The sequence below is a fragment of the Chamaea fasciata genome, unplaced genomic scaffold (genome assembly GCF_029207755.1).
Source record: "Chamaea fasciata isolate MVZ Bird 193981 ecotype frontalis unplaced genomic scaffold, bChaFas1.0.hap1 SCAF_28, whole genome shotgun sequence".
Taxonomy (NCBI): Eukaryota; Metazoa; Chordata; class Aves; order Passeriformes; family Sylviidae; genus Chamaea; species Chamaea fasciata.
This window is the reverse complement of record NW_027094113.1, coordinates 1,650,620-1,668,298: the sequence shown is the minus strand read 5'-3', so window position 1 is coordinate 1,668,298 and position 17,679 is coordinate 1,650,620. Positions and strand designations below refer to the sequence as shown.

General features: G+C 49.7%; 1 protein-coding gene across 8 annotated transcripts in view; it reads right to left on the bottom strand.

The window, feature by feature from the left end:
* Positions 1-17,679, bottom strand: part of DOT1L (DOT1 like histone lysine methyltransferase) — a 75,344-nt gene extending 57,665 nt beyond the window's left edge. For 2 of the 8 annotated variants that reach the window (XM_066205675.1, XM_066205677.1), the window contains exons 1-2: positions 17,350-17,677; positions 710-753 (exon numbers count right to left, since the gene is read on the bottom strand). In XM_066205675.1, the coding sequence (XP_066061772.1) occupies positions 710-753; positions 17,350-17,430 (125 nt within the window). In that variant the 5' untranslated portion in view covers positions 17,431-17,677. Of the gene's footprint in view, positions 1-709; positions 754-14,629; positions 14,646-17,349 lie in introns of those variants that run through there. The other 6 variants (XM_066205679.1, XM_066205680.1, XM_066205678.1 and 3 more) reach the window with 5 other exon arrangements.

Genomic DNA, 17,679 nt, shown 5'->3' with positions numbered 1-17,679 from the left:
CTCCTACAGACACAGCCCCGAGCTGAGCCGAGGGCAGCCTGTAAGGATCTAAAACAGTTCACAAGAACAGCTTTGTAATGGGCATAACTCATCCTCATCCCTCAGGTGCTTGGGGAATTCGTGTAGCATTTATTAAAAGTTGTTCTTTGGCAAGTCCCCTCCTAATCCTGCTGAAATAACAGCAAGTCACGTCCTGAGAGCCCGTGTTGGGAAATCCTCTGACTTCCTGCTCCTCACAGTTGTCTTTCACCTTTATCCTCCCATTTTCCCCACGCTGCTCCAACTCTATCAGCAGGATTAAGAGGAATGCTACAGGGAGATCATTGCCAAACAGCCCAAATGCTGCAAGATCACAGCAACAGGGGCAATGGAGACGGTGGGCAGAGCCAAGATCAGGACATAACACATCAAGCCAAGGATGTTTCCCTAACCTTGTCTGTCCAAAGCTCAAATACAAACTGCCACAAGTGTTAAAGCTGAACACCACCACACATTTTTAACTCTGTTCAAAACAGAATAGAACATGACAAGATAAAACAAAATTTATTTGGCAGGGAGCTCTGTATTGCAGCAAAATCAGCTTAGAAAATAACTCAGAGCTGCTAAATGGTAACTGCTGCCCTCCTGCATGTCCTGACTCCAGACATCCCTTCCCAGAGCTGCAGTGAGGCACAGGAGGGGTCCCGGCCGGGCTGCACCGAGCACTTACCGAATTGTCTCGATAATTTCATGAGCAGCATCGTGGTGTTTGTCCTGAAATTAAATAGAAAAAAAGATACGTCAGGTGCTGTTTGTCAGGAATTTACAGGAATCACAGTGGTTTTAGGGATACAGGTGCCAAGTATATTAGGAAAGGAGTCCTTGAATTCCACCCACTAAAGCCAGCCAAATGAGCCCTCTAAGAAAAAATAAGGCTTAAGGAAATAAATTTTTCAAGTGTCTCTGATTGATGTGAAGGAACTGTCATTCAGCTTATTTCTTTGTCATTCCCTGCAGTCAGGGACTGTGAGGCTGGGGATTGTGTGACTGAAGCCTTTGGGGATTATTGGATGCAGCAGGTACTTGACTGCAAGTTCCCAATGAACAGCTGATTCCCTTGGCCCAGCATCTGGCACAGGCTCCCAGCTCCAGATGGGCAGCGAGATACTCACACAGGGAAAGGCTTGCTAAAATAAAGCATCCAATAAACAGAGGGAGAGGATGTCAGTGCAGGAAAAACACCCTCAGAGCACACAGAAAAAGGCCTGAATATGCAGCCCTGCTCAGGAACTGAAACCCAAAACACACCGACCTTGAGCATCACACGTCCCCACCAGGGTGAGACATGGGCGTTTGTTGATTTCATTTGGGACTTTATTCAGGAGCAACAGAAGCACAAGCGGGTTGAGCAAATTATTACAAATTCATGCTAAAAAGAGCTCTTGGAGCTGCATTTATATGCACCATTGTACAAAAAAATTTCTATTTTAGGGAAGCCACAGGAGTTCCTTACACACATTGATGTATCCAGCTTGTGAAGCCTTAGTTACCACAGTCCATCTGCACAAAGCTGGGGTTATATTTAGACATTTGTTTCTGCAAGTGGCTTTGACCTTTTAATTATGAGTCTTGTATCTACAGCCCTTCCAGAAATACAAGTGCAAAGGCTCCCTTAAATCATTTCCCTTGTCTTGTGCTGCAGAAATGTCATTTCTGTAAAGTTACACGGGGAAATTCTGTAGCAAAGGGCAGGGACAGGTAACAAAGCAGAGGACTGGGGGCAGGGGAAGGAAGGGAAGAAGAAAACAGATGATGGTTGATGACAGAAAATGGTTTTACTATCTCATTTTCAAAACATGGGAGGACATGATCTGAGTCAAATGGAAGCATTTTTCCATCAGTATCTCAGCTTTCCTATTTTCAGGAGGCAACACATTTTCCCTTGTACAACCAGTTCATGCTCCTGGGATGATCATGCCAGGCCTGCAGAAGTTCTCATTACAAGAAATTTGTACACAGCCCTTCCAATGCCTGGTTAAAAATCTCAGGACAGATGGACAGACAGGCAAGAATTTTTGAGGTCTGCAATCCTTTCAGTGCCTTAAAGGGGGCTCATAAACAGGAGGGAGATGAAAATTTAATATGGGGAGTTAGTGACAGGACAAGGGAATGGCTTCCCACTGCCAGAGGGCAGGGATGGATGGGATTTGGGCAGAAATTGTTTCCTGGGAGGGCAGTGAGGCCCTGGCACAGGGTGCCCAGAGCAGCTGTGGCTGCCCCTGGATCCCTGGCAGTGTCCAAGGCCAGGCTGGACGGGGCTTGGAGCAGCCTGGGATGGTGGAAGATGGAACTAAATGATATTTAAGGTGCCTCCCAACCCAAACCAATCTGGGATTCTGTACTAAAGCTTTGAGAGAACAGTATTCTACCAGGAAAAAAAAAAAAAAAAAAAAAGCCCTTTTTTTTCAGGTGACAAAAAGTTAATCCCAAATCTAGAAGTCACACAGAAGACTAAACCAAAAAACCAAAACATTCCAGTTACAACACGGAGAAGGAAAAAAGAGCCAACAACAGCAGCCAGGACCCTTGGAATGGAACACACAGAGCCTGGAGCTGAGCACTGCCTTGGCCACATTCAACAACCTGCTGCTGCCACAGCAGCACCCCAAACACCACAGAACAGATCTGGGGCTGTGTTTCCTGCAGTCTCCTGGGCTGGGACAGCCCAAACCCTACAGAAAACAGCAGCATCCATAATCCAGTCTCCCAGGAATGTCAGGTAATTCTTTCGATAAATCTTGGCCTAGAAACCAGGGAAGCAACCAAACGAAAATCTGCTCCTGCCTCTCAATGGACAAATAAAAGAGTGTGTTCTCTCCTGTTTTCTCTGTGCACTGAAAGGAGGGCACAAGGAGGGAGGAGAGCTTCTCTTTCTTCTCATTTCTGACCTGTCAAGTGTAAGAATAACCCAGGACAGCAGCTCATCCATAAACATCCCCCAGAAATGTTCACATCTGACTCCACACAGAATTATCCCAGCAGAGCCCCCCTGGGCTGATCCAGCTCTCCCAGTAAATTGTGTTCCTGCAGAGTCAGAATTTGCTTTATCAACATAAGCACATTATACCGGAAAAGTGAATTCAGGCTTATTCTGGCATAACCATTTCCTGGGAGGAAGTTCTATTCCCCACATTGGTAGTGTGAGCAGGGCACAGGAGAGACCCCTCGTCCTACAGGTCTTCGTGAAAACACTGCTGCAATGACAAAAACTGTCTAATTAACAGATTCTTCTTGTCTCAGGTTAAAAAATAAAAAAAAAATCAATCTAAAAAAAAATAAAAGGTCACAGTTCACATCTGCAACTGCAGATCAGCCAATTTAGGTGACTTTGCACAACCTCACATGAAAACTGCAGGCAGAAGGGGCCTTTGAGCTTAGTTTGTGACATTATCTAGGAATAAAGAAATCCAGACCAGTTCCACATCTACTGCTATTGAACTTTCCATGCTGAAACACTTCCCAAGTTTATTTTGCTCTCTAACAGACTCTGGCAGAGCAGAGAAACTGCCAAGGTCTCAAGCAAGTCTTACAAAAAAAAAAATCAATCCAATAGGATCTCCTACATTTCTTCAAAGCAGAGTTGTGGAAAATTGAAGGAAGGGGGGAGATGAAAAGAATACAGAGCAGCTTCCCTTTTCTAAGAGAAACTTCCAGCCCCATTTCATCATTATGGTTGTGTGATTTAATGAGAAAAGTCATTGAACAGCAACAGGCACCACATCTGTATTCAGGCAACTGGTTATGGCACAGCCAGGGAGTCTGAGGCAAAGGGCAAATGGAATAGAACCCCCCAAATCCTGACCCTGCTCCAGCCTCTGCCATGGACCTTCCAAACTCCCCAAATCCCTGCTCCAGCCTCTGCCATGGACCTTCCAAACTTCCCAAATCCCTGCTCCAGCCTCTGCCATGGACCTTCCAAACTCCCCAAACCCTGACCCTGCTCCAGCCTCTGCTATGGACCTTCCAAACTCCCCAGACCCTGACCCTGCTCCAGCCTCTGCCATCAGCATCCCAGGCAGATGCACTGGTTCAGGGCAGACACACACCAGAGGCTGGAGCAGCAGCTTTAACCCGGATCCTTCGGAGCCCCAGGGGATGAACACTGAATCCAGCAGTGGGAGGATGGATTGGGATTCCTGATGGCTCTGCCGCAGCACCAGCAGCCTGACCAACCTCACCCTGCTCAGCCAACCCTGCACCCCAAAGGAGGCCCGAGGCTTCTCCAATTCTGCCGTGGGTCTGAGTTTGGGGTTTGGGGCTCAGTTCAGTTTTACATTCTTTTTCCCAGCTGCAGTGCCCATGAGTCAGGTTGCAGGCAGGTTGTGCTCGTGCGTCGTGCTGGACTCTGACACCCACAGGGCTTTGGCAGTGGAGCCTCCTGGGGAAGAGCCTCCCACAGACTCCATCAGCCCTGGAATCCCGCGTGCAGAAGCTTTTTGGCTGAGGCTCAAGCAGCCTGTGTGCTCTGTTCCCAGTCACGAGATGAGATGATGCCACCACGGTGCTCCCTGTCACAAAGAGCAGCTCCATTCACCCTCCTCCTGCTCCAGGCTGCTCTCCCGCCCTCCTCCCTGCACTGGAGGGGATGGAGCACACTACGTGCTGCTCCTGGCCTGGATGTACTTTCCAATGTTCCTGTATTTATGTCGTCTGAGAGGCCCTTGGAATCTTCTGAGCCGCATAAATGGAAGCTTTTCACAATCACCCTTATCTCTTTAATGTGGAAAGTATTTAAAGTAAAGGGCTGCAGTCTGCAGTAATTACTGAGACTGCCCAAAGCTCTTCGCAACAAGTTTTAAACAAACCAAACTTAAACACACGTGGAGTTGCTGCAGCCAACCCCTCCCCAGCTGAACTTTTCAGAGTTCTGCTTCTCAGCCTAAACGCTGAATTTTAAACTGAAACGTGAGTTCCCAGAGAAAGTTCAATAGTTCTGGCCAAGATATTTCATTGGAAAAAATAACAGAAAGAAAGCAGACACTTTCTCAAAAGTCACTTCCAAGAGCATCCAAGATTCTATGGAAAAGAGTGGAGCAGAGTTTCAGCCAGCAGCACTGAACAGCTTCACACTTCCGATTCTTACAACAGGTTTCTGCGGCCACATGTTCCTACAACTCTGAGCACAGGAGCTGGGAGCCAGGAACACTCCCAGCGCTGTAACTGAGCACACCAGTGCCCCCAGCACACAAAGCTCCTGTCCCACACACACAGAGCTGAGTCCTCCTACAACTCCTGTCGCCCTTCAGGCCATGGAGGTTGGACCACAGAGCACTTTTTAAGAGTTCAGTCTTTCCCTTCACCTCCTCATAAAAAAGACCTTTAGTATCTCGCAGACACAAGAAAGTCCTAAAATGCGACTTGAAAGCCAAATAACACAGTGCCCAAAAGCTCTTTCCACATATGTATATTGAAGCAACCATTATCCTTTTCTATAATCACATTCTTTATTCGTTAACTCAAATTTTAAAATTATCAATACGTCCAGAACTCAGTGTGCTGGGGCACTGCCCAGGCTCCCCAGGGAATGGTCCCAGCCCCGAGGCTGCCAGAGCTCCAGGAGCGTTTGGACAACGCTCTCAGGGATGCTCAGGGTGGGATTGTTGGGGTGTCTGTGCAGGGACAGGGGCTGGATTGATGATCCTCTGGGTCCCTTCCAGCTCAGGATATTCCAGGACTCAGCAGCACTCACAGCTCTTCCCCTGCCACCAGGGTGAGAAAAGTAAAGCAGCCCCAATAATACATATCATCTACACAGAGATCACAATGTGCATGACACGATCAGCACCAGCCAGAGTTATCTGTGCACAGCTTCGTTCTACAAAGCACCAAATTCCTACTAAAAACAGCGAAACCAGACACTTCTACAGAACTCTCTACAAGAGCAAGGTAAGGCATAAATTAGAGTTTGCAACATTTTTGCCACAAGCTGGCTGTTGGAACGTTTGTAATTCCCCATGAACACAAAGCCCTACACTCCTCCTCCAGGTCTGGCTGCTTTGGTTACAACAAATTTTCAAATTAACATCCCTTAAGATACTTAAATGGCAAGGTTTTGATTTAATTCTGTGTTCCAGTACCATATCCCTGACTCCTGGGTGTGTTTGTACAGAACACTTAACCCCCAGTGCAACAATCCATAGGCTACAGTGAATCTATAACCTAAAGCAACAGTTTGAAATGTTCTGGTTTCTGTCTTTAAACACAAAGAACTTGTTCAGTTAAATTGGGCAGCCAGCACTGCCTGGAACAAGAAACACCACCCCAGAGCCCCTCCAAATTTACTTTTTTTTAAATTTGGGTTCTTCTTACAAAACCATGCTTAGCCTTGGGGTAAGCCTAAATCAGGGCTGGAGGGTGAACACCCTATTTTTCTGATTTTATCCCCCCACATGCCAAGTTATGCCTCATCCAGGCTGGACAGGGCTTGGAGCACACTGGGATAGTGGAAGGTGTCACAGCCCATGGCAGGGGGTGGCACTGGATGAGTTTAAGGCGCCTTCCAAGCCAAATCCGGGATTCCATGATTCTCTGAAAGTGGGACCTTTGTGAGATCTGATCACCTACACAGCCCAGGTAATGAAAAGGTAGCCCAAAAAACCTGCAGACCTGAGCAGCGAACAAATGGCTCGAAAACCTGGATAAGTTCTTCCAAAAAACAAAAAGGAAATACAGCTCAGGTCCCTTCAATCTTTCACTCTCCCAGCACCACACAGACTTTTATGACCCCTTATCTCTTCTTCATAGGCAGGAACATTTCTGGGCATAGCTTTGGCTGTCCAGACTAAACTGGCCCCACACCAAAGCAACCCTTACCCCTTCAGAGCCAGTTCTGACTCGTTAGACCACACTTCCTCTCCTAAAAACAGGCCAGGTTACCAAAGCAGCTCTTCAGAAATGTGAAAAGCAGCTGTGGTCAAGCAGGGGCAGAGCAGGAGGGACAGGTCTCCTACAGCTTTCCCCTGCCCACCAGATGTGTGAAAACCAAAGCTGAAACAAGTCAGTTACAAATAAATCAATGGCAACACTTGTGTCCCCTTTAATGACCCTGTCTGGATACACTTCCAGCACTCCAATGTAACACCAGCTCCTCCCAAATCCTGAACACTGACCCCACTCATGGATTAACAGAAGTCATTGGGATTTGCCAAATTCTGATCTCCACACGACCCATTTAACTCACAAAACAAAAGAGGTCAGTCCCACCAGCCCCTGGGTTTAAACAACAGCTTGGTTGCCGGCAGTGGCAGCTCTCTCTCCCCAGGCAGCAGTCCATAAATCCAAAGGAGAGGATGTTACAGCTGCAGACAAGATGGTTAGCAGAGATCAAAAAGATGGATTAGGAAAAGCCAATCAATCTTGCAGAAGGCTGGTGGGACAAGTGCCTCTTTCAAACCCCTCGCTTCCATCTGGGGAGGATGATAAGGGTTTTTCTGGACACCAGGAAAGGCAACGTGAGCCACCGCAGCTGCAGCCTCCCTGGGAGCCAGGAGAGATCCAGCATTCTGCGTGGCACGCGGATGCCCTCACAAACCAGGGATTTCAGCCTGCCAGAAGATTCTGTTCCTCCTCCCACAGGGTTTAATTTCATTTAACCCACCTAGAGAGACTGACCAGCACAGTCCCCCTGCCCAGAGCACACCCACGGCCAACACACCTGAACACAGGGTCACGGGAGTCTGAAAAGCCAAAGCACTTCCAGCCACTGCAGCAGGCAGGAGCTGCTCAATGAAGGGAGGATCTTGGGCTCCATGTCCTGCCAGCTCTGCCTTCCACCACTCTGCATTTTAGGGTGTTTGCCTGGTGTTCAAATGCCAGTTGAACCCTGAGCAAGGGAAAGGGAAAGCCTGCTCCATGCAGTACTCCATACTGGATAGAAAGACTTAGATTAATATGACCAAATTTTATCCCAAATCAAGATTGTGCCATTTTAGCTTCCATAGCAACAACCATAACACAATTTTCCTTATCAAGAGAGACAGGGACCAAAAGTCTCTTCTGAACCACCCAATTACTGTCATTCCCTTAATCAAGAAAGCATAAGGGCATTCACAACACAGAAATACAAAAATATAGTTTTATTAGAATGCATAAGAAGAGATCTCCTGCAGAGAACACCTTGTACCCCCTACTTTTCCTCCCAGTTCCAGGGAAGAAAAGGCGAGGGAAGGGAGAGCTCCCAAGACTGCACTTGGAAGCCCATCTCCCACAGAGCAGGAGGCAGACAAGCCCGAGGTAGTTTCAGTAGTTTCTAAGTTACTGTCACACAAACCCAAATGGAAAACGGGGTGGTCACTACGGCCTCCTTAATGGCTACACAAGGATATTTAAACAAAAAGAAAAGGTTGGCCTGAGATCCAGAATAAACCCACAAAGGAAACAGGCGTTGGGAAAGAAGATCCAAACTGCTCTGGATAATCATTTAGCACGGTTGCAACAGGGATTGCACTTTCACTGCTGCTACTTCAACCACAGCAACACAGTTTTGCCTTTCCAGACAGCAACCCCAACTGTTGCTACGGCCACTGCACAGATGCAGGAGGAATGGTTCCCCTGGTACGTGCAGGAGGGGCTGTGTCAATCCATTAACATGCAATCAGCCTGCAGGAGTGGTGGAGGCACACAGGACAGCCACAGCAGGATGAGCTTCCCCAGCGTGAGCCAGACAAAAGAAGTAATTCCACTATGCAAAAAAAAAACCCCACCAAACCAGTTTAAAATAATATTTATGTTAGAATACGTAGGGGAATGCAATCATTTCGGGAAAACAGCGATTCGCTGGTGTGTCCTCCTGCTCTCCCAGGTGAGTTTGAGGCAGTGACACAGCCTGCCCACACCACGGCAGCTGGAGGCAGTGGGCAGATGCTGTGCACATGCACAAGAACCCAGCACTGCTTGTTCTGGGACAGAGGGAGCTCCTGGGCTTTCAGTCCCTGCAACAGAGGAAGGCAGCCCTGCCACCGTGCCACAGACAGTTTAACCCCACCCAGCCACCTGCCCTGCCACCACTTCCCCAAAAGTCACCTCTTGCTCTGGGCCAGCAGTGCCTGTGCTCACACACAGCAAAGGCAGGCCAGGCCTAAACTAAAACTGAACCTCTGCGGGGTTTTGGCTCAGTTCCCTTTCAACCAGACCGGCTACAAACACTGTTCCAAGGGTGAGAGCAGCTCAGGCACAAGGGAACAGGGATGAAAAAGGTCATTTCTACCTGCAAATGTCCCAGCTGCAAACCTGCACCTCCCCAGCAGCCACAGCCTGTGCTAGCAGGGAAATACCCCAGCCGTGCAGGGACAGGGCAGCACAAGTCATCTCTGATCATCCACACTGCCAGAAACAAACCTTCACACAGGACCCAAGGGAAGAAATGAACACACAGTCCCAAAATTGTTGGTGCTGAAAGCAGCCACCATCTCCTTCTCAAGCCCAGGGTCTTCCCACACCCTCAGTGGGAGCTGGGAGGAAGCTGATGGCACAGCCTGAGCCCCCTCTCCTGCAGGGAAAACTGGTGAGACAACAGCTTAAATTACCACTTTATATTCTGTAAAGATAACTCAGTCTTGGACAGCTCAGAAAAGCTGCTCCTACTTAACACACGTAAGTATTCCACACAACAGGAATTAGCAGTAAAACCTTGTACTCTTTCTGAAATCCACTGGGTGTGGAGTTTTGTTGGGTACAAAAAAAAACCAAAAACCCAAAAGAATATATATGGGATCTCCTTTATAAGCTTCAACTTGTGGAGCAGAGCAGGGATCCAGAGGAGGTTCTGAACAGCAGACATCGACTTCCAGTCACCAACCATTTCCACAAGCTTTTACTTTAAAGACTTATAAATGACCCTACAATATTTCAATGCATTCGTCACAGATTGTAGAATTTCAAATGACTGTTTGCTGTGATGAGCAGGGCTGGAAGCCAAGGTAAGATCCACAAAGACTCCAAACCCAGCTCCAGAGGTCAGAAGCCACCCTGAGCCAGCACCTGATCTTCCATGTCTTGCTCCCAATAGATGTGGGAACCAGAGGGAACCACCTGCAGCCCGGTGAGAATCCAGCTGAGGAATCAAAGAGAAATCTCAAAAGCTCAAAGTTGTTAGAATATTAGAACTGTCAAATATTAATAATGTTGGCGAGCTCCAAGAAGTAAATGACACATTAATGCCAAAACCTCAGGAAACTGCCCTTCACAGTACAGAGAGAACAACAAAGAAACAATGCAGAACTTTCTGTTCTGTTAGGTTCAGAAAACCTTTTCAATGCTTCATTTATCTGTCTTCAGTAGCTCTTTAGATTTTTCATCCAACACTACAAAATTCTTTCAGTGTAAGTTTTTAGAAAACTCTCATTCACTCGTGAAATGAAACAAACCAAGATGCTCTGAACAGGAACTTTTTCGTTATTCACAGATCTACTCCTATCTATGAAACCATCATTTCCTGCCGTAAAATACACTCTCCCTCTTCCTATGCTCTAAAAATAGTCCCTACTTGATTTGATAGCTCAAGCAGCATGTGGCCAACTTTTCTATTCAGTTTTATTTCTTGTTCCTCTTCAGAGTAAGTTTTGTCTTTAATAATTACCATGAAAGTAAATATGTTCACAATTCCTAACGTGAACTTTTCCTCCTTCTGTGGATCCTTCTGTTAGGAAGGAGAAAATAATTGAAGCAAAAATACATTGAGATACTTCATGATTATCAATCTGTGATACAAGACACTGCAAGGGACAAAAAAATTCACCCCATCTCTAGTCCTCGTGTTGATCATTACAGTGCAAAACTTTAATCAGACAGTTAAAGGTTAACTCAAAGCAGGAAGTAAAAAAGGCAAGTCAATGAGAAAGGGGGAAAAGAAAGAAGGAAGAGTACAAAAGTAGACATATGGATGTCTGGGGAGAAGGGTGATTAAACCCCCCGTAAATCTCACATACCAAGAGGTAAGATATTTTGCCTAAATTCCCAGAGGCAACACAATTCACTCCCGTATCTGAGACTTGAAAGGATAATCATCTCCATATATAATAAGGCTGCCATGAAGGACAAGAGTTGGAGCTGCATGTGGGGGGCACGGCTTTCCCTTGGCACACTGAAAGCTTTCAGTGCTGTGTCCAACCGATGCGTGAATTTTTAGGTAGATAAATTTGAATTGCCTGAGCTGGAACTTTGGCCGGGGCAGGAACATTAATCCTCACTCATCTGCTGATGAATGAAAGAGGGAAAACAAGCAATCTTGGACAGCAACTCTGTCTTTCAACAGTTGCCTTCCAGATAAATCAGTTATATAAAAAAATAAATACTAATGTGGTCTTAAGATGCAAGACAAGAGACCAACTTTCACTTTTCAAACTGGGGATAAAAAACCCTCTGCTAACTGAACCCATGATTTATCTTGTATCCAACGGGTCAGAGCTTGGAACAAAAGGAGTTTGAGAACTGAACAAGCACCGATTGTCACCCAGGGCAAGTTCTACTTCAAAGGGTAAAGCCCAGAAGGAAAGTGCTCTTCTGTGCTGCCCACGTGCTGCACCATTAACGCTGCAGGGCTCGTCTGCCCCCCAAGAGCACATCCGAGTCCCTCTGGCACTGGGGAAAAAGGGCAGAAAAAATGATGTAACTGGGCCAACTCTGTGACCTGCCGGGCAGTAGAGAAAACCCAAATGCTTTTGAAATGACTGAGTCAATGTTTCCCAGTGTCGTGCTGCTCCCTTTCCCCCACTCCAGGTGTTTTCACAGCTCGGGAGGGCAGGCAGAGAGAGGTGCTGAGAAATCGGAACTGTGCTCAAGTGTTCAAACCTTTCCTTCACCAGACAAGCTTTTCTAAGTGATTAGTCATCCCCACAAGCATTTCCCAACAAGCTGCATCAACAGCAGCGGGGAAAACCCCCCGGATTCAGCCCCAGCTGCTGAATACACCGGCGATTACTCAGGACTCGAGGAGGTTTTCGCCCGGCAAAGGCAGAGCAACAGTTTCCTCCTCTGCCTCCTTTGTAGGGCCGGCTGCCCCGGGCAGGCCCTGACTCACATTTCACACAGCAGGGCGGGGGGCCGCCTCTGAAAACACTGCAACATTTATTTTTTTTTTTTTTTTACCAGCCCAGATATTTCCAGCGCTGCCGTTCCCAGAGCCGCCCCACACACAGCTCCACAGGCAGCGACACTCCCAACCGCAGGGAGGATCGGGGGGCTTCACCTTCCCCCTGCAGCACAGGCTGATCCCAGGGAAAAACCAGGAGCACGTGCAAAACGTGTTTTCCATCAGCTCATCCCACAGGAGAGCAGTGGGCTGTGGAATAAGGACGGCATGGATCTGTGGCAGAGAGCAGGATGCGCAGGGCAGCTCCAACCCCAAGGGAACAATTTAGCTCCTCCTTTAGGTCCTTCCCAAATTCATCTACAACACCATTCCACGGCACTCAGTGCTCCCACACCTGCCTCCTGCCTGGGAAGTCAAAGCCAGGCATCACAGAAAGTCTTGCCAGGAAAGCTGAGTGACACGCACAAAAGAAAAAAAAAAAAAAAAGAGGATTAAATTCTCAAACAAGGTTTGTTATTCATCTCCACCGTTGATCTTTAATTTCAAAGGTGACAATCCCCGCTGGGCTGCGATTTTCATTAACACTCCCTGCCCTTGAGTTCTCCCTGCACAGCACATTCCTTTGGTGACAGAACGGTATCAGCTGGATCACGACAGTAGAGGGAAAAAAAACCTCACAATCTGCACCCTCCCACCTGTACAAAATGTAGTGGTAAGAATCTTGTATCCCATTACTCCCAGGAGCAGCCACACACACCTCCAGGTGCAGGGTGATGCTCTGACAACACTCAATTAGAAAATGAGAATTTTCTTGCCATCACAGCTGAGTGGAAAGTCAGCAGTAATGATGAGCAACACAGACAAATAAATTAATTATTCAAGCCAGACTTCTCATCACAGGTGCTAATTTGGAGATTTAAGCTCCAGCAGCTCAGGGCAGAGGCACCTCTCCCTGATAAGATGTGCACAGTGGCACAACCAGGACTGTCCCCTCCTGGGACAGAGTCAAAGGCTGGAAGAAGGGAATAAAATCGGTAGATGAAAAAAAAATGGTATTACCATATGGTAACTAGGGCAGAAGATAAATTCTTGGCTGTGAGGGTGGGGAGGCCCTGGCACAGGGTGCCCAGAGCAGCTGTGGCTGCCCCTGGATCCCTGGAAGTGTCCAAGGCCAGGCTGGACAGGGCTCAGAGCAACCTGGGATAGTGGCAGGCGGTGGAACAAGATGGGCTTTAAGGTCTTTTTCAAGCCAAACCATTCCTTGATTCCGTGATCCCGTACCCAGAGTACAACCTGCTGGGATCCCCAAGGGCTGCAGGAGCAGTTCTCAGGTGCTGTCACAACTTAACCCCCCTGGCCCCTGCAAGTCAAACAGGGAGAAGGGGAACACAACCCAACCTGATGCACACGGACACTTGCAGCCACATGCCACGGGAATGCCACCCGGCAGGGAACAGAGCACAACAGGCAGATGTCTCATTCTGAAACTGGAAAGGATCTGCACCATATTGAACGTGACAGGCAGCAAGTCACCTGCAGCCAGCAGGGCCAGGGACACGGTGCCACAAGAGCCCGGCACAAGCCCTCCCTCAGCACCTGGCTGTGCCTCCTGTCCCCGCTCGGCACTGACACTCTGCCAAGGCCAGCAGTGCAGGCCTTAAGGACAGCAAATGAATGAAGCACAGTGTCCTCTCTTTGACGGAGTGCAAACAGGCTTTTCCACATTCACCATCTCTGTGCTGCAATAGGGTGCAGCCCGGCAAACATTGATTTGGGGGACAATTATCAGCTTCAGCAGCTCTGAAGCTCCTGTTGCTCAGCTCTCTGTGCAAGCAATCCCTCTCTGGTGCCACAGATATATCAGCAGAACCCCGCCAGACCAGACTGTAGAGCTGATCCACCCCACAACACCCCCACCCCTTTCTCCCTCCTGCACACACAACAGCTGCGACTCTACACAGGAACTTGTCAGGAGTTCAAAGTACAACCTGAGACACCTCACAGATCAGGCAGACCAAACTGTGGTATAAGATGAAAAATCCCCACATTTAAAGCTAATCCATATTCAAATTTAACTATAGTAAAAGACAGAGACAAGAGAATTAACCATTTTAAGAAAAAAAAAAATCTCAGGGAAAAAAACTAAATATCTGCAAGTCTTAAAACTACACAAGGGAACTTCATCCCTTGTACCCTTCAGCTCTAAGTAATGAGCGCTAAGTTATGCTTAGCAATACTTGAAGTATGACTGAAAATTCCATCCTCCACCAGCAGTAGCCTATTTAAAACCAGTTAGATCCATTAACTCGGGTCTCTCATCCAAGTATGTCCTTGATCCAGGCCTGTATCTTTCGTAGTATCAAAATTAAAATTTTAACACCGTATCCCTGATCTCTTGACAACCTGGCACCGGGCAAAAAGTGGGGCAGGTACGTGGGAGCCGAGGAGTTAACCAGCACACAAAAGAGTACACTCACTTCAGCTCTGATTAAGTGGGGCAGTCACAAAAACAGAGGTCAACATCAGAAAATATTTTGTGAGTCATGAGGAGAGATTACTCACCATGCACTATTCAACTTACTCATCACAGTGTGGCACGGCCAGCACGGCTCACCACGGCTTCATTAGGGCACCGTGGCCTTTCCTTTGAGGCGGCGGAAGGCGGGGGAAGGAGCCGCACTTTCAGTTTTGTGTGGAAGCCAGTGGGAGGCTGGAGCTGCACCGCCGCCGCCGCTCTCTCTCCTCCCACGGCCCTAATTAGACTCGGAGGGAAATACATGTTTCACATCAGCCTCCCCGGCTCTTTTAGCATCCCAACAAGCGCCGGGTTGTCAGCCGGGCTATTATCTGGACTGAGCAGTCTGGAGAGACCCCACTTTTCCTAGTATACACGAAATAAGCTGCATTATTAATCGGGAAGCGGTATTAATCCAGGCGTCCATTAATGGGAGAGACCAGCCTTCTACGCAGCAACACCGACGCCGCTAATTTAAGATGTAGTAAGAGCATAAAAATAGCCAAGTTACTCAAGGCAGGGTTACATCACGCCACGGAGCCCGGGCACGCAGCAGGTTCACACTGCAGAGCCTCGGATGTTGGGAAACATGACTCCCTGCCACTGCTGCTGCTCTCACCAAAAATAACCAGCCGGGACCGTGAGTTTCCCGTTCCCTTTCCCTCCAGCTCTCCTCGGAAAACACACCTCACAGAGTACAACAGGAAGCAACCAGAACGCCGCTAAATAAAACTCCTTGAAGTGTGGTGTGTTGGTTCTTTTTTTCCCCTCCCCTCAGCTATCCCACCTTGCTTCCTCGGAACCACGAGCGGTGAAACTAAGAAATGTTCTGCTTACGTCAAAGCGAGCCGAGCTCTCCCGGCAGCTCGGGGCCGCGCCAGCGCGGGGAAAGCGCGGCTGCAGTTCAGCAGAGCACGATGTCAGCAGGCCAAGCGCTGCCACGGACGCAGGGATTTGTTTGCAGAGCCCCAGGGTTCAGCCGGAGCCGCGGCCAGCGCCGGGGCGTGCGTGTGTGCGAGCACGATCCGGCCGCGCTCCGCTCCCCGGAGCCGCGATGTTGCTCGGCTCCTGGTGAAACGTCCCCTCGGGCATCACTCTGGAAAAGCTGGCAATGCCAAGCGGGACGGTTTAATGGCAGGATGTTTGGGGTTTGTGGTATTTCTCAGTAGACGGAGGGGGATCACACCCCCACCCCCTCCACCACCTCCGTCCGCTGCATTTCTGATTAACTGAGAAGAAATTCTATTTATTCTGCCATCCTCAAAACCAGCCGCTCAAGTTTTCCCACATCAACTGAATCCTTATTTCCCATGCCGCAAAACACACGTTTCACCCCTAAAATAAAGGGGGGGTCGGTTTTTCTGTTCTTAAGCCTGTAGGAATCTCTGTGAACAGACATAAAACCATCCCTCCCTCCCAGAACAATCCCTATCCCGCGTAATCTTTAACCTCCGCTTCACACAACCCGCTCGGGGAGGTGGGGGGTGGACACGAGTTAATATTTGGCGAGGAAAGCCGAACCCGGTCATCGCTTGTACTTTCAGTTTCTGACAATTTGAGCGGAGCGCGCGCCCGCCAACACTGACAGAGCTGCCCAAACAGGAAAGGCTGCGTTTAACCAGTGTGTGCTGGGAGACACGCCGGCAACGGCACGCCAGCCTGCATGGAGGATGTTTTGGAAAAGCACGGCCACAGCAGCAGCCCCGAAAGGCAGGCGGCAGATAGGAGCAGGCAGCCGTCTCCCCCCGCCACGAGCGATATATTCCTAATCGCTCACACGCAGGCGATTGCCAAAGCGAGCAACAACATCAGCAGTATCAGCTGCCCCAGCCTGTGCGTCCCAGCGTGTTCTCGCCGGGAAGCGGCTCACGTACAACAGCACAGCCTGGAACGCAGGGATAATCAACAGTGCCTGCGCCAAGTAAACATATAGAGAGACGTTTCGCCTTTGCAAACTGTGCTCCGAGGGGCTACGCGCAGTAAGGGGAGAGAAATTGCTCAAGGGTTGATAGGGAGCCTACACACATCCAAAAATACCCTCCCCGGAGCCTTTCGCTTCTCGTGGGATTGTCACTAATTTGAACATGGACATTGTTATCAAGGTCACACATCGCTCGTCCGGGCTCGGGAGAAAGTCAGGCAAGTTAAGGGGAAAACGCCGCTCGGTAGCTAAGGAAGGACAAGTGACATTTTATTTGGAAGCACGAGGATTGCGGCTGGCTCGAATTCTGCTCGGGATAAATAAAAAAGGGGAGCTCCAAGGGCACGGCTGGAGGGAAACTGGCGGCAGCCCCAGACACCAGCGCTGCCTCCAGACCCAGAACCGCCGCCGGCCGCTGTTTATTCCCACTCTGCGGCTGGTCCTGGGGGTCCCCACGACCACCCGAGGCCATCCATGATTTAAGCGCTGTTCCCCCCATCCAGAATCCCTGGATTCTACCTCGCTCGCAGCAGCACCGGTTATTAACCAGTTACACGAGCCCAGCGCAAGGAAAACACGAAAACTTTTCATTAACCAGTCCTCCTCCTCCCCGCCCTTCGGTTTAGTCAACCAATTATAAAATGAAATTGGGGATTTGACTTCCAGGCGAGCGGCGGCGGCACCCGGGGCCGGGGCTCCGGGGGGGGTTCCCGCACGGGGGGCGATCATCCCGACGGATCCCGGCAAGGGCCGGCGCCGAGGGATCGCCCGGCGGGTGCCAGGGCCGGGGCAGGGCCGGGGGCGCTGACAGGGCGCGGGGCAGGTGCGGGGCCGGGCCATACTCACGTAGACGGGCAGCGGCCAGGGGTACACGGCGGGCTCGGCTCCCACGGGCGACTTCAGCCGCAGCTCCAGCCTCTCGCCCATGTCGGCAGCCGGAGGACGAGGCGGCGGCGGCCCCGCACCATGCTAGAGGGGCCGGCCGGGGCGGGGTGCGGCGGCCGGGCCGGGCCGGGGGCGTGGGGCGGTGCGGCGGGCGGGGGGCGGCGGGAGCGGCGGGGAGGGGCGGCCGGTGCCGGGGGGGCGGCGGGTCCCGTCCCTCCCTCTATTGTCGTTGGCGGCTCGCGGGGCTCTCGGGCGCCGCCGCCATCTTGGGCCGGCGTGAGGCGAAGCACA